General features: G+C 35.1%; 1 protein-coding gene across 7 annotated transcripts in view; it reads right to left on the reverse strand.

Annotated features, from left to right (window-relative positions):
• The window catches only part of LOC109072041 (E3 ubiquitin-protein ligase RNF123-like), a 124,268-nt gene that overhangs the window by 83,496 nt on the left and 22,976 nt on the right, over positions 1–17,796 (reverse strand). For all 7 annotated transcript variants that reach the window (XM_042712144.1, XM_042712148.1, XM_042712146.1 and 4 more), the window contains exons 22-29: positions 12,819–12,919; positions 11,267–11,459; positions 9,958–10,103; positions 5,367–5,450; positions 5,122–5,229; positions 3,615–3,792; positions 3,433–3,507; positions 363–450 (exon numbers count right to left, since the gene is read on the reverse strand). In XM_042712144.1, the coding sequence (XP_042568078.1) occupies positions 363–450; positions 3,433–3,507; positions 3,615–3,792; positions 5,122–5,229; positions 5,367–5,450; positions 9,958–10,103; positions 11,267–11,459; positions 12,819–12,919 (973 nt within the window). The remainder of the gene's footprint in view (positions 1–362; positions 451–3,432; positions 3,508–3,614; positions 3,793–5,121; positions 5,230–5,366; positions 5,451–9,957; positions 10,104–11,266; positions 11,460–12,818; positions 12,920–17,796) is intronic.

Below are 17,796 nucleotides of genomic sequence, written 5' to 3' on the forward strand. Positions count from 1 at the left end.
AAACAAAAAAAAAAACTAAGCAAAACTAAACCATCAATAAAGCAAAAAGAAATGTAAACCATCAAACCAAAAAAAAAAAAAAAAAAAAAAAAAAAAAAAAGCCAAAAATGCAAAACAAAACCATCAAAATCTAAACAAAATAAAACAAAACTAAGAAAAATTTAACCGCTAATAACAAAATAAAATACAAATCTAAACCATCAAAAAAAATAACATAAAATAATTGTAAGCTTGAAATGTATTTGCAAAGCACTGCAAAAGTACAAAGAGTATGTTTCTGGTCTAAGATGAGATGAAAACAAGTAACGCATTACATTGATTAATCACTGCATTTTGATGCAAACTCAGGCTTAAGCACTTACTGTTCTTCTGGGATCCTCTCGACGGCACGCAGGGATTGTGGGTAACACACGTAACTGGCTAAAGCCTGCATCAGTGAATCTTTGATATCTGTGTGAAAATAAAGTAGAAAAGAAAACATTTACAATGCTTTTTATGATTCAATTCTTTTTTTATAAAATCCCCAGTCTGTCTTAATTTACTCTGAAATAAGTTAAGCAAATAAAACAAATGGCAATTCACATCGTCTTTAAAAAAAGTCTTATTTTTTGCATTTGCATGCATGATTGTTATATTTATTAGTGCTGATTTCCAATTTTTTATGTATTTATTGTTTTATTTTTTTATTTTTTTATGAAACAAGAAGCTTCACTGATTTTCTAACACCTCAGTCTCAGTCTTTGTTAAGAAAGAAGTCCTTGATCAAGTCTCAGTCTTTGTTAAGAAAGAAGTCCTTGATCAAAACAAAGTGGTGGAGGGATTGAAAAAAAAGGAATTGCTATTCAACAGACTGTGCAACAACCGCTGTTAAAAATGATGTATTCGGTAACAGAGCCCACTGAAAACAAGATAAATATGCAAAAAAATACATCAGTGCGAACATAATGAAAAGGCTGCTTATGAAATGAAATTTAAACAAATGGGTCGTGTCTAATAACATCTGTTCATTTGCATAGCACATCGCTCATGATTCAGGAGTCGAGAGTATTTCATAGCCCTAACCTTAAACAGGATTAAGAAAATGCTGCGGCTACAACTCGTTACACAAAGACTTCATATTGCCTGAGAGCTGAGAGAGGAAGCTTTTAATTATACCTTTACGTGAGAAATGAAGTGAAGTGATTAACGGTGCAAGCCAACGCCTAAGTTAGGTTAAAGAATTCCCATTAAAACAGCCAAGAAATTTATTATTGAATGGATTTTGGGGCTGAAACGAATTAGCTTTGTTAAAGAATTCCCATTAAGGAACTGGATGGATGGATGGACGGATGGACGGACGGACGGATGGATGGACGGGCGGATGGATGGAAAAATAAACAGACTGTCAGATGGATGGATGGATGGGCAGACGGATGGGTGGATGGATGGATGGACGGATGGATGTATGGATGGATGGATGGAAAAATAAACAGACTGTCAGATAGATGGATGGATGGGCGGACGGATGGATGGATGGATGGATGGTCGGATGGATGTATGGATGGATGGATGGAAAAATAAACAGACTGTCAGATGGATGGATGGATGGAAAAATAAACAGACTGTCAGATGGATGGATGGATGAATGGATGCGGGGCGGATGGATGGATGGACGGATGGATGGAAAAATAAACAGACTGTCAGATGGATGGATGGGGGGAAAAAATAAAACAGATTGTCGGATGGATAGATGGAAAAATTAACAGACTGTCAGATGGATGGATGGATGGAAAAATAAACAGACTGTCAGATAGATAGATAGATGGAAAAATAAACAGACTGTCAGATGGATGGATGGATGGAAAAATAAACAGATTGTCGGATGGATGGATGGATGGAAAAATAAACAGATTGTCGGATGGATGGACAAATAAAAACAGACTGTCAGATGGATGGATGGATGGAAAAATAAACAGACTGTCAGATGGATGGATGGATGGAAAAATAAACAGACTGTCAGATGGATGGATGGATGGAAAAATAAACAGATTGTCGGATGGATGGACAAATAAACAGACTGTCAGACATGGATGTGGATGGATGATTGATGGTTGGTTGGTTGGGTGGATTGGTTGATGATGAATGTATAGATGGATGGACAAGAATGGATGAATGAACTTGAATGGATGGATGATGGATGGAACGATAAAAAGATTGTCAGATGGATGGATGGATGGATGGATGGATGGAACGATAAAAAGATTGTCAGATGGATGGATGGATGAAAAGATTGTCAGATGGATGGATGGATGGATGGATGGATGGGTGGATGGATGGAAAAAAATATACAGACTGTCAGATAGATGGATGGATGGATGGATGGATGGATGGAACGATAAAAAGATTGTCAGATGGATGGATGGATGGATGGATGGGCGGATGGAAAAATATACAGACTGTCAGATGGATGGATGCAGATTGTCAAGGATGGATGGAACGATAAAAAGATTGTCAGATGGATGGATGGATGGATGGATGGATGGATGGATGGATGGATGGATGGATGGATGGATAAGCAGATTGTCAGATGGATGGATGGATGGATGGAAAAATATACAGACTGTCGGATGGATGGATGGATGGATGGATGGGTGGATGGAAAAAATATACAGACTGTCAGATGGATGGATGGATGGATGGATGGGGTGGATGGAAAAATATACAGACTGTCAGATGGATGGATGGATGGATGGATGGATAGATGGAAAATAAACAGACTGTCAACAGACTGTCGGATGGATGCAGACTGTCGGATGGTTGGTGGATGGATGGATGGATGGATGGATGGATGGATGGATGGATGGATGAATGATGGATGGATGGATGGATGGAACGATAAAAAGATTGTCAGATGGATGGATGGATGGATGGATGGGTGGATGGAAAAATATACAGACTGTCGGATGGATGGATGGATGGATGGATAGGTGGATGGAAAAATATACAGATTGTCAGATGGATGGATGGATGGATGGATGGATGGAACGATAAAAAGATTGTCAGATGGATGGATGGATGGATGGATGGATGGATGGAAAAAATATACAGACTGTCAGATGGATGGATGGATGGGTGGATGGATGGAAAAATATACAGACTGGAACGATAAAAAGATGATGGATGGATGGATGGAAAAATATACAGACTGTCGGATGGATGGATGGATGGATGGATGGATGGATGGATGGAAAAATAGATTGTGAGATGGATGGATGGATGGACAGACAGACGGAAAAATAGACTGTTGTAAGGACAGACGGTTGGACGATGGATGGAAGGATAGAAAACGAAAAGACCACCGGACAGACAGATGGACAGATGGATCGGATTATAAATTTATAGGTTTATATTTATGAATTAGTCAAAGCAAATGAAGAGTTGTAGTGTTCTTACCAGTGCCAACGATGCGCGGATCAGCGAAGTGTTTGGCGAGAATGGCTGCGAGCTGAGTGAGCGTTTCCTCATAACCTGAGAGGGACAAACATCACACAACAGCATGAGTCTGACACAAACAACTGCTCTAGAAAGATTAAGGTTCACAGAAGCTGCTGTGACCAGTAATATTTGAGAGAGACCTGGAAGTTCTTCCATGCAGTTGGAGGGGCTGAAGTAGTTTTTGAGGGCGCTGTAGCTGTTCATGGCCACGTTGAGGTAGAACTCGGGCATGAATGCGAACAGGGAGCCTGTGCTGTCCGAATGCTCGATGGTGCGGATACACACCCTCAGGAGCCAGTACACATCCAGCATCTTCTCCTGCATCAACACACATTATGAGAATAAAGATATATCCACGCTTCCATCTGAACTTTTGCTCAGATCCAGAAATTGCAAGCAACACCTTGAAATGCACTTTTTCGTATTTTAGTTTTACACAACTAAAGCTCCATCTCTCTGAACCTTAGAACTGAACCTTTTGCTTCTGTATCTTTAGGGACTTTTTTATTTGCAAATGACCTCCGTTATAACCGGCTAACCTCTTTGCTTGTAAAGCATGTCTATTATAAGTTGCTGAATACTAAATAGTCATTAACCATTTTTAAAAAATAATTAATTAACATCATTAATTACAAATCATTAATTCTTGTTTCAAATTTCAGGATTTTTTTTTCTTTTTCAGAAAAAAAAAAAAAAAAAAACAAATAAATATGACCCCTTTAAGCTGATTATTTATTATTTTTCATATTTCTGCAATTTTTGAAAATTAGTAAAAAAAAAAAAATACATACAAACTAAAACGGAATAACTGATAATGTTTTAATTATCGTTTTATTTTTCTTTATATTTCTAAATAAATATCACCTCTTTAAGAAATGATAATAAATCCCAAAAAAATCCGCCTATCCATCATAAAAAGTGCTCCACACAGCTCAGAGGAGTTAATAAAGGCTTTCTGAAGCGAAGTGATGCATTGAGTTTGTGTAAGAAAAATATCCATACTTAAAACTTTATAAACCGTAATCTCTAGCTTCCACTAACTTTTTTAGTTTTGTTTACATGAAAAGAAAACCACTCTCTTCTTGCCTTATATTAAAATCCTCTGACATTTTTCTTTACAAATCCTCGTTTTGTACTTCTAATTCGGGACCGGTGTTTTGTTTTGCTCTCTCCTCTGCGCCTACATCATCCGCCGGAATGAATGTGCGTACAACAGTTAGTGGAAGCTTGAGATTATGGTTGATTTTGTTTTGTTTTTGGTTTTTTTTTTTTTATTAATGCATTAATTCACTTCAGAAGACCTTTATTTACCCCAGGAGCCATGTGGGGTACTTTTTATGATGGATTGGCGCAGTTTATTGGACTTCTATTGGACTATTGAAAATCACCCATTCACTGCCCTTATAAAGATTGGCAGAGCCAGGACATTTTTAAATGTAACTCTGATTGTTTCCATCTGAAAGAAGAAAGTCATATAGGATGGCTTACAGGTGAGTAAATCATGGAGTAATTTTTGGGTGAACTATCCCTTAAATGTCTGGAGTTTATAGGGCACATCGCAAATGCAAAGCCCTGAAAGTCTTCAGAACATCTCACACTGAGACAGTTGGTTCACCCTATGTTTTTGGCCAGCGCCATCAGCAGTACCTTGGAGTAGATGGTGGCGTTGATCCAGGCCAGTCTGCGACTCAGGTGGTTCAGCTTTTCAGCAAACACTTTTTGGCTCTTCTGCAACTCTTCTAAAATATCCAGCCTCTGACAAAAAGAATCATCATATAAATACTAACTAAATACAGAGCCTAATTTATGAAGAACTGTGCCATGTCTGTGCTTAAAAGAACAAGAATGACTTTATGAATTTAACTAGAGCATAACACTTTGATATGTCTTACTCTGCTCGGGCATCGGGCGATCTTCTCTTCCGTGTCCTTTAGGGCAACGGCATACTCGTGAACATCATCCGACACAACCACCATCTGCAGAAAACATGCCAACAGAAATACAAAGACAGCATCAGACTCTGTGCTTCACTGTGAGCAGGTACAGAAAACTGCCCTTGTTCTCAAATGGCAACATAATCACTAGCAATCCTGCTGGAGTTCAAAACAGCCACCAATTCTGGAAGTAGGGGAAAAGGGAAAATTACCACCACAGTGACCTTGTCCTGTGAGCAGAGATAAGGTTTCAGTGAGCGATACTGAAAGAGCACAAGATCTCCTGATAGAGCCGAACAGGTCGCTTTACCTCCAGAAACATATAAAATTATGTTATGCAATCAAGTATATGCAACCATATATGCAAATACTTTGCCCCATTTCAGTCTTTATCATGTGTATTCGATCTTCTTTTAGAATAATTTGAAATGGCGATAGAGCTCCCTTCACATGTTGACTTCATTTGCCTCATTTTTCAAACATGATTTTCTTCTTAATTAAAAAATAAAATAAATGTGCCATTATTTAATTGACAGCTCTATTTTAAGTTTTAGTTTTAGCAATTTTGAATTTAACAACTGAGATGAGACCCTTGAGCAAGGCACCGAACCCCAAGGCAACAATATGGCTGCCCACTGCTCTGGTGTGTGTTCACGGTGTGTGTGTGTGTGTGTGTGTTCACGGTGTGTGTGTGTGTGTGAGAGAGAGAGAATGTGTGTGCGCGCGTGTTCACTACTCACTGCCCCATTTCAGTCTTTATCAATGGGTGAAATGCACAAATTCCAAATATGGGTCCCCATACTTGGCTCCACATCACATCACTCACTCACTCAATTACCAAACAAGATTTTTAATACATTGCAGTTAACAATACAAACACTGGTTCATTTAGTCTTACGGTGCCAGATTTTTGACTATCAGCATGAAGTCTGGTCCATTTTGCAGCTTATTCTAGTCAAGAACTTCCCATTTTGACAATAAAATGGCATATGACTTATACGCAAATCACATAATCACCGTTAAAATTATTAATCTTATGTTTTTGTGCTTAAATATCCCATTTACTGGCTATTATCAGCCTCAGTCTGAATTCTTAAATTTTAGACTAAAGATGTACAGTGATACCACAAACTTTGCAAACTTTATCAAATCCAGCATCTAGAACCACTTTTGTAAACATCATTTTGTTGCTCAGAAAACTAATAGTCAGTTCATGCTAAACAATAGCGCTCCTTGTGGCAATGAGAATGTAAAGAGCAACATACATTTGTGTTGTGGTGAATTGATCTAGAAGATTTTAAGTTCACAAACTTATTTAGAGTATGTATCGGGCTTTAGATGAAAGCTGCCAGCTTTAATAAAAAGTAAAAAAAACATCAGTATGCAGCACATTTTCATTTGAGAAACCGCTTTAGGCAGTTTCCAAAATACGAGGCTCAGATTATATATTGAGTTTATGGTCATGCAGTTCTCTCAAACTCTGAGGAAATAAAAAATGGATTCCAGCCTGATGAAATGACGAGGTGTTGTGGTGACACTTCATGCTGTGGCTGAATTATTCGGCATATCAGTAATAAAGACAAGTCTCCTGATGCCACTGTGCCAAGCCAATTAACAAAGCCTTTATCAAGTCCATGTAAGTCAAATTAGTTTTGCTTGACAGGCTACAGCGTAAATCTCATCAGGATCCAACAGAGTAGGAAGAGAAATCACAGCATGAACTGAACCACTTTCAATTCACTTCCAAAGCCACAGTACGTCACCGAAGGATCACTTCACTATCAATAACCACTTCCTCTTACCATGCCACCCTGTCAATTTTAATTAAATTTGACTTGGATGGCACTTTTCACAAAATGGATATTGTTCTAAAGCAGAAACAAAGAAAAGTGTCTCACAAACCCCACTGGTGCAGTGATTCACATCAGCAGTGGCACTGAAAAACTCCCTGGAGGAAGAAACCTTGGGATTACTTCAGGAAACTGCTGAAGTGCAAACCAAGGCAGAGTTTCTTCTTGCTGGTGCAGCCTAGCGGTTAACAATTTTGGCTGGTGATCAAAAGGTTGCAGGTTCAAATCCCAGTGGTAAGTGGTGAGAATGATACTTAACCCTAGATACTGACCATGCAAATCACTTTGGAAAAAGATTTGCTAAATGACTAATTAACAGGGTCCAGAATGAACACTCGGACGATGACCAAATGAGAATAAATATTGGCTTTGACAAAGAAATACAATGTTGTTACTCACCACTTAGGAACTAAAACATTAATCATTATTAAGTCCTAAAAATAACAGTCAGACCCTCAATGCAAGTTGTGTGTATGATTAAATCATATATGTGTGATTAAAAGCATATTAAAAATTCTACCGCCTGTTAAAGAAAACAATGTTACAATTCACTCGTGTGGAAGTTTAAAAAAAGGTTCCTACGAGTAATTTTTTTTCTCCAGAACTGCATGTAGCAAAATATAGGTATAATTTATGTTTCATTGATTTTTTTAATGCTTTTTGTTTTGATTATTATCCCAAAATAAGTGCCAGTAGGATTAATTAAACCTTTATAAATAAAGCGAAACATCGACTCCAGACGGTGATGTTTAAGGAAAAGTTCACCTAAAAATTAAAAACTGTCATCATTTCTAGTACTCTCAATGGAGAGATTGAGACAATACAATAAAAAGAGCTGTCAAGCTCCAAAAAAAGATTTAAAAAGCACCATAAAAGCAGTCCATATGACTCGTGACACCATATTCCAGGTCTTCTGAAGCTATACTACTGGTTAATGTGAAAAAAATTACTACTGGTTTGAAAATATTTTAGTCGTTTTTCACAGGAAATCTTTCCCTCTGCAATAACCCTCAAATACCACTGTGTGTAATACATGGCTACTTTTAAATGGCCATCAGTGGAGAAAGATGTTCTTCTGGACCAGTCAAATCTTTATCAGAACAAGAGGAAATGATGACAGGACTTTCATTTTTGGGTTAAAAAAAAAAAAAAAAAAACAGACTAGATATGCATAGGAATTTCACATAGAGAGGCAGAGAAAAAGCGAAAATCTTTGTATTACAGAGATTAATCACTCTCCCTGATTGAAATCCCTTTTTTTTCCAAGCTCAAGGACTCACACGGGAAGACGAAGGTTGATGTACAGAACTTTGCTGAGCGAAGCACTTTGTGAAGAGCATGAATTACACAGACTTCAGGACCATTGAGTGCGACAGTTTTTCTGTTCGTCTCTTTCCTCCTCGCTGTTGAGAGAGTGAACATTAAAACAGCTGCTGGCAGGACAGGGTCGTGTTTTACCCAGCAGTGACTCATTGCTGAAAGCAACGACGCGTTGGCAAAAAGCATTTATCAGTGTGTTTGGAGACATGCAGCGGGTCGGTCAGGATGAGCTGGCACACGAGACCCTCTCTAAATCAAAGAGGAGATTTTCAGCAAAATCCATGCAAGTGAACTCGAAGGAACTCAAGAGCAAAATGAAGAATGACAACCAAAGGTTTTTTTGTTTTTTGTTTTTTTTCAAAGAAATATCTAGGATAAAAAAAAGGAACTTAGAGGGAACTTAGAGATAACTTAAAGATTTTTGGTGTTTTTTTGTGTTATTGTGGTAAATTGTTTTATTTTATTTAATTATATATTTAACAGGCAGCATCCCTCTTATTTTCACTGAGATTGCAAGATGGCAGGCCACTCTGGATTGACTGTAACCCTGCAACAGGAGGTTATCCAGATGAAGGCCAAAGGGACGACCCTTTCAGCCTCTGCAAGAGAAGTTTGTCCACGTAAGACAAATGCAGGAGAAGACAGGATAGTGAGGAGACCCTCAACAGGGAATCGGTTCAGCACTGCAGCTGGAATTGCTCGCCAGTTCAGTACTGAGCAGATTAAGGATCTCCCTTGAGACAATTAAAGTCCTTAGTTACAGAGTTATATATACAAACACACACACACACACATAAACTGTACATACACACACATACATACAAAATGAGTGGTAACTATCATTACAAGTTAACCTAGGATGCCTAAATCAGTTTGTTTTATTTATTTGTGTGTGTGTATACTATCAATATAATATCGAACTGTTCGATATTGATTCCACGGTTCAATACACGCTTGAATTACGGATTTTTGGTTTTTCATTAAAATAATTTCCGTGTCTTTTATTTCTCAGCTGTTAAAAATGAGCCATCCATTCATCATATCATCATGCAAAACATGTGACGTGGATCCTATATTTGGTCAAGTTTTAGACTATCTGTGTCATTAAGTCACTGAAAACAATAGATTTTTATCTCAGTGTGAACTGTATCATGAGGCGATTTCTCAGACCTAAGCCTCATAAGCATGCTTTCAAATCCAGATGCGATTGATGTGTGACGCTCTCAAACTTGTTCGAATGACACAAAGGCAAAACCGTTACGACAGGCATCATCAGATGTCAGTAACACAGCTCGGCCCTCAGGCCCCGTGTCTCCTCCACCCGTTTCAGCATGACGCGTCCCACAGGGCCGCAGTGAGCAGGTCTCTCAGAGCCGTACCTTGCCAAGCTGCTGATGAACGCTCAGATTGTACATCATCACAACCCCGTCCAGAATCTCCAGCAGGGACTTCTCTGTGATTGGCTGGTCAGGCTCTTCTAGCGGTCGCCCCAGCAACAGCCCATCGTTACCATGGCTTCCCTCGACTGGAGATGGCAGAGGGGAGAAGGGGAGAAAGAAAAGTGGTTAAAAACACATCATATCCCCCTTGAGTTCAGTGACAGATTTGTTCTTTTTTCTCCTATTTGAGACGCTCATTGCTAAGCTAAGTGCTTTCCATCTGATTTCCTGTGAAGCTGTGGATTGATATTGTCATGCACTGCAAAAATGCTTTTTTGAATCAAAATTAAAGTCATGTTGTCCTGTAAAAAATATCTAAATATCTTTAAAACAACATGTTTTGTAAAATTGGAGGAATGCATTTATATTCTCTGAATATATCTTGAATTACATATATTTTCCTTATCTGATAAGCAAACAGTTTTTTTAAGCATAAACCTCATGAAAATATCTTAGATTTATGAAAAAAAAACACTGCCAATGGGGGAGGAAATACATTTAATTGAATATATTTATTTGAAAACAAATCTTAATAGATTTACATGAGAAGAAAAACAATTGTTTGCATAGAACACATCTTCAAGTTATTTTTTTTCACACGATTTACATTTTTTTAAATAATTTAAAGCACAAAAATGTTGTAAATTTTGTTTGATTAATGCTTAAAACGAGAGAAAAAAAACTATTTGCCAATAACAAAAGAAAAACTTTATCCAAGAAGATGTTCTCTAAAAGACTTAATATCTCAATGTTTCAAATAAATTAATAATGAATAAACTGAGAAGTAAAACACTATTTGAAATATTGCTTTCATAGGATTAGTGGTAATTTTGTTTCCATTTTTAAGTCTTACTCCTTTAGATTAGTCTTAGTCTATTACAATTTTAATGTTTTTTGCAATTGGCATTTTCCCCATTGATTAACAAAATATGTCCATTTTGTTAGATTTATGCTTAAAAATAAATAAATAGCCACTTGGATAAGGAAAAAAGTCCATATCATCATTACCATTTGTTTTCAGAGAAAATGGATATTTAGATATTTTATATATTTTCAAGTGTTGGGAATCTGCTAAATAAATAATCAGCCATTACATAATATGTAAAATAGTACTCTAAAATGAAATTCAAAATTAGTAAAAACATAATATGTAAAATAGTACTCTAAAATGAAATTCAAAATTAGTAAAAATTAAATGACATGACAAAAAAAAAAAAAAAAGCAAACATAAGTTAGTTGCTGGACTCACTGTCTTCCTCAGTTCTCTGCTCCACGGCTAGGGTCCGGACTTTGACTTTCTCCGGCGGGGCGAGGGGTCGTCGAGGGGTCATGAGGCTGACGGCGGCGGTGCTCAGGAAGCGGTTGGCTCTGCCCAGCGTCGGGGAACTCAACCAGCTGGGACGGGCCAAAGCGCCACCCATGGCCACAGCGCCAGACGGTCTCTGCAGTTCCCAAACACACATCATCATTCATCTGCAGCTTCTAGACTCACAGCTGCATGACTTTCAGGATAACGTCCTCTCCACAAAAACTAGAGCAGCGCCACAAAACAAAGTGCTCTACACCAGACGCCCTTAATGAGACTCAACTAAAGCCAAAATCAAGGTCATTTATAATGGAACTAAATGGAGCCAGTTTTTGGAGAATTTAAAAGAAAAGTAAAGCTTGTAATTTTATAAAATCACTCAAGAAGAGGGTCACTTCAGGGTTTTGTTTTTTGTATTATGTTGTCATGGAAGTAAAGTTGTAATTTTAAATGTAAATGTAAATGTACACAGGTTGGTTTGATATTTTTCCACATTAAAGCCATATTGATAATAAAAAAAAAATCAGCTATTTAAATATTACAGTATTATATAAATGCAACATTTAAAGTTATAAAATAACAAAATGTATTTTGTAAAATAAGGCACATAAAAACAATATGTACAAAAACAAAATTAAACCATTAATTAAAAATTTATATTTTTTTTATCTTATAATAGTTTATGTATTACAGTTTATATTCATCTTTTTTATTATTATTATTATTATTATTATTATTATTATTATTATTATTATTATTATTATTATATATGTCTGCTAAATGACTACATTTAAAATGTAAATGTAAATATAATTATAATTATATATAGTTATAGAATTTATTGAACGCTCACAATGTTGAGCACATTTTACAAAAAATAAATAAATAAAGTGTACTTTATTTGATATCATACAGTATAACATACAGTACATATACATGCAGAGTACTATAAAAAAGTAACATTCATAGTAATATTTTTAAATTGTATCGAATATATATAAATCATAAGTAATTATATTATTATTATTATTATTAATAATAATAATAATAATAATACAATTATGATCCTATATTATTATATAAAAATAACGAGCATTGTGTGTGTATAAATAAATAAATAGAGTCAATAAAAAAAATAAAAATATATATTTTTTTATTTTAATAAAGTTGAGATTGTGTGTGTGGTGTGTGTGTGTGTGTGTGTGGAGTGTGTGTGTGTTCCTTGTGGGTGTGTGTGTGTGTGTGTGTGTGTGTGTGTGTATATATATACACCCACACCACACACACACCAACACACATACTACACACACACAAAAACACACACACACACACACACACACACATCTCAACTTGTATTAAACCCAGAATATTTTTGTATTATTTTAAGGTTATTTTTTACATGATTTTAATTTAATATTTCCCACAATTACATATAAAAAAGCCTTTAGATGTTCAAGTAAGTTGTGAAAATGATTCTTGGCAGTCTTTAATGTACCTGTGCAGCTCCAGTTTCCTCATCTTCATCCAGATCATCCATGGATGAGGCCTGGATCTCCGCCGGGTCTATGATGATGTTGGCTTTTGCAGCCAGGTCATCTAACACATCATAAAACAGTCAAACTATCAAGTTTAATATGCAACACAACAACACAGTAAGTCATTTAGCTACTAGAAAGAGTAGAAGCTGGATAGGTTTTAATATTCAACCAAAAAGAGGCTTTCAGGAGTGAATGTGGCTCAGATTTCAACACTTGGTAAGTCATCTCAGAGGACAACAAGCTCACAAGCTTTCATGAACACTTCAGTCTATTATTTAGTAATGCACATTTGTCTTCTTCTGGACAGCAGAGCTATAAAAAAATCTTGGCTTCAACTCGTCAGAGAGCTTATTACAACTGTTTTAGGAGAGATATGGGCTCCACTTCACTCCAAAGTCTACATTTTCAAGGCTACCCAAGGCCGGCTGTCCAATAGGAGCGTACATGTGAGAAAAATGGGGCGGTAAAAGCAGTTTGGGAATAATTCACAGGAAGAACAGAAGGAGAGAGAAAAGAGTAAATCTCAGCCTTGCGAGTTCAGCGAGTGAAGGAGTGAGGTGCTGTATAGGACATGCACATTGATCTATTTTTATTGTAAGGTGCAAGCTAAGCACTGAAGTGACCCTTCTACCTGTCTGCCTAGTAAGTCTAAAGAGGATCTGTGTGTTTGGGCAGTTTAAACTGCACCAAAAGGAATCACTTATAATAGTGACCTAATTTATCCAAGAAAGAAGATAGGCGGTTATTTTTAACCCTATTTTTTTATTTTTATTTTTTAAAATTAAATTCATTAATTACTTTCCAATAAAACATTAACTGAATTATACATATAATACATATAATTCAGTTATATATACTATATATATTATTTATGAAAAAATATCACATTTATTTGTATAAATTAAAATTTGTTATATAAAATGTTATATAAAATATTTATACAAATAATTTTATTATGAATTATACATTTATTTTTTGTAATAAATTATACATTATATAATTTTATATAATTATTGAGTTCATATAATTCAATTGTCATATATTCATAATTTAAATTTATTGATATAGTGTTATACTACAAATAAATAAATATAATCATATATTCAATTATATATATTCATATATATATATATATATATATATATATATATATATATATATATATATATATATATAGATATATATATATATAGTATTTTATTATGACAATTTTAAGAATAATTAATTATAATAATTATATTTAAAATAATTAAGCATTTGTCATTTATTTTTTCATTTATTATTGAATGTTCACCACTAAGCAATTTTTACAAAATCATTTCAATGGTTTATTTAATTTTTATTTATTTTATATATAATGATCTATTTAATGTCTATAATAAAGTAATTCAATTATAAATAATAACAAAAATGTTCTTTTTGTTTCAATTTTTAACTAACTGGATGTTTACCACTTTGAGCATATTTAACTAAAAAAAGTAATTTATTTTATATTACATGGAGTGAAATACATTTTATTTAACTTTAATATAAATTCTAATTGCATTTCAAGTTATTTTATAAAATGCATTTTATAGTATTCCATCACTTTAAATTAAAAATTAATTTGATGAATTTTGTATTTAATATAGAATTTATTTTAATTTGTTTTATATGTATATTAATGTAATTTTAATGTAACGTTATTTTAAAATGAATTAAATTTTAATAATGTGATGTAATATAAATGATCATTAAATTTAAAAATAATACCTCAATTTATTTTATATCTTCATACAAACAGTTTCCTTCATATAGGATAAATACAGCGAATAAGGTGAACATGATTATGCATTTATCAAGATCACAAAACAATCTAATAAGTTAATCTAATAATTTAAAATACGATGTCTCAAATGGAATCATAATTTAAGACCAAATAGATGATGAAGTCTGACAGAGTGAATGACCCGAGAGATATGGTTTCATTAATTTGGTGTGGGGCTGATATAGCGTCTTCATTACACCTGAATGACCTCTGGCCATCGGTCAACTGAGCTGATAAATCTCAGACTCCATAAACATCAAAAGTATCAAGTCTAGAAATCTGACAGATATTCCAGCGCCAGAGCGGGGAGGAGAACGTACACTTGCCAGTCACAGATGACCTAAATTAGAATCACTTGTTAGTCACGATTCTCCGTAAGCAACCTGGCAAGTGTGCCAAAATCAGTCGGTGAAGGAAACAAACTGGCGCAGGTCCAAGTACGGCAGACACTTGCATGCTACGGGTAAAAATATCAGGATTTGCCACGTAATGACCTTGATGAAGCTATTAGATGCAGTCGGTATGAAGAAAGGTTCAGAGAAAGAGCACAGCAGTTTTACCTCAAATTGATGCTGGTTAGTGAAGGCTGAGGTTAAAAGATGAAAGAAGTTCAATAAAAAATATGCTGGATAAATGCCATATTGGCTGATGGGGATTTTTATTATTATTGTTATTATTATGATCATCATTATAAAACTGACAGAAATGACTTTTAAACTTGACCTAAATCAATACTACGCAATCATTACACAGCCAATAGATGATGATATTGATGAAAGCAAATGTCGATGGTAAAAGTAAAGGTGTTCTGGGTTGTTGCTACTTTAGGTCCACTTACAGGTAACTATAATAGTCTTTCAGTGTTTACACAACACCGTTTCAACTAAAAACAGAACATGTTTTATGCGTTTTGGCCGTTCATTTACACAACAACAGCATTTTGGGGGCCTGAAAACACAAACCTTTGAAAACAGGTTTCAAAGTGCAAGTATTTGAAAACGATAGCTTTTTTGCCCTCATGTAAACTACAAAAACACAAATGTGTGAAACTGGTGACGTCATGCATTTGTGTATTACATGTTCAGTCTATAAGTTTGTTCACAGGCACATCTTTACTAAATAACATCGCCATCTACTGGCCTGCTATGAATAATACAGTGTTTTAGCCGTTTTTGTGGATCCGTGTGAATCTGATTCTGTGTGACAACGTTGTCGTCTCTATGAGAAACTTTTCAAAAACGCGAAGGAAAAACTTTTCTAGTTTTCCAGTTTTAGTATATCACTGTCATGTAAACTAAGCCTGGGTTTTGACACCAATTTCACAATTCGATTCGATTTTGAATCACAAACTTGTGATTTGATTAGATTAAATTCCAATTCCATTCGATTCAATATTGATTATTTTGGTTATACATCAGGTACAGTATGGTAAATTTTCTCTGTTATATCAGTACGGTAAATTACAGTAAATTACATACTGTAAGAGTCAGTTGGTACTACATTACTATAATATTGAAAGTTAAAATTAAATTATTTGTATACAAACACTTAAATTACACTCAATTAAGTTTTCATAATAATAACTTGACAATTACATAATTATTATTCTACTCCAATTCGTTTTTGGAAATATAAACATCTGAATGGTGGCTGTCAAAAAAACTTGACGATTTTATTCAAACAAATTAAATATTGAAGAACAGTAAAAGCTTTAATCAATATGTTATATGGTGCATATATTTAGCAAAATCTCTCTCCTCTCTAGAGACTAATGAGTTCATGGTCACCTAATACGTTTATTTTCTGAGGTAAATATGACACATTGTTTACAAGCTGTTATACTGACGTCTTTCCGGGATTTCGGTAATTTGTACTCTTTATTTTAACCTTCGGATGTTCATTCATGTTTATTTCGAGATGAAACTGGTTAAAGCGGAGGATACGATCAGTCGCTTTTCTGTCACACCACATTAAACCGGACCGGATTCTTGGGATTTAAGAATCTATATTGTTTCGTAAAAATGAGAATCAATTAAAAACGAGAAATCAATATTTTTTACCCAGCCCTAGTGTAAACGTACTCCCCAAAGTATACTTCAGTTTTTACATGCATGTGAGGGTCTGCATACTGTGCACCAGAAAAGTATGCGTATACTGTACTCACACCACTCGTTTTTTTTTTTTTTTTTGTAACCATGCATACTTCGCACGCGTGCATTAAATTTATTTTGCATTAATCACTTGTTCCACAAGGTGACAACACTGGCCTGGGTGCTCGCTATCATATGGAGTAGACTTTGAAAGGCTATGTGTTTGACTGAAGGCATACGCTAGTGTACGCATACAAACACGTGTACTTTGGGATTTCATGAGTTTCAAAGCCTATACACACACAATACATTCTAGCTAGACGTAGGCTATAAATAAACTACACCACAGTCACCTGACTTCGGCGTTACCATAAAGTTTTCGACTATTTCAGTTCTTATTTAAGATCTACTGTACAAGATGTAAAGCTTGAGTTAAAATAGTTTGTAAGAGAACTATTATATTGAAAGAGTGGGTGTGATTGTGAGTGTTGGGTTGATGAGTTTATCCGTTCAGTGTGATGACGTTTAATGTCCCAGACATCCTCTGTAGTCCCATTTAGACACTTGTTAGCTACTGCCTTTTTCAAGACAAGGAAAAGCTTAAATAAAAATCACTAGTGGGCTTTTACTGGTGTATTTTATATCGTAGAATAAAACATGAAAATATCTTAAACTTGTGTTCACCACAGACATTATTTCATGTCATTTAACCAAAAGCCCATTCACTGACTTTGGGACATTGAACCACAAGGTCAAAGCTTGTTTCCGGGTTTAAGGACTCATTTATGCAGCACTCTATAGTGAGAACAACTGATAAGGCATAAAACATGAAACATTACTTTAAAAAATACTGTGCTGAATAAGATGAGGAGCAGATGGTGGATTTGGCTGCTTCATATTGAGTGGAGACGAACACTGCAAGGTTTGGTGGCCAAAATCAACAATAATAAAAAAAAAAGAAAAAAAAAAAAAGGAAACGACAAATTATGTAATATATGTCAAGGAGGAAAAGCCCTCAGCAGCTGCTAAACTTAAATC

Source organism: Cyprinus carpio, chromosome A22 (genome assembly GCF_018340385.1).
Source record: "Cyprinus carpio isolate SPL01 chromosome A22, ASM1834038v1, whole genome shotgun sequence".
In the NCBI taxonomy this organism is placed as follows: domain Eukaryota; kingdom Metazoa; phylum Chordata; class Actinopteri; order Cypriniformes; family Cyprinidae; genus Cyprinus; species Cyprinus carpio.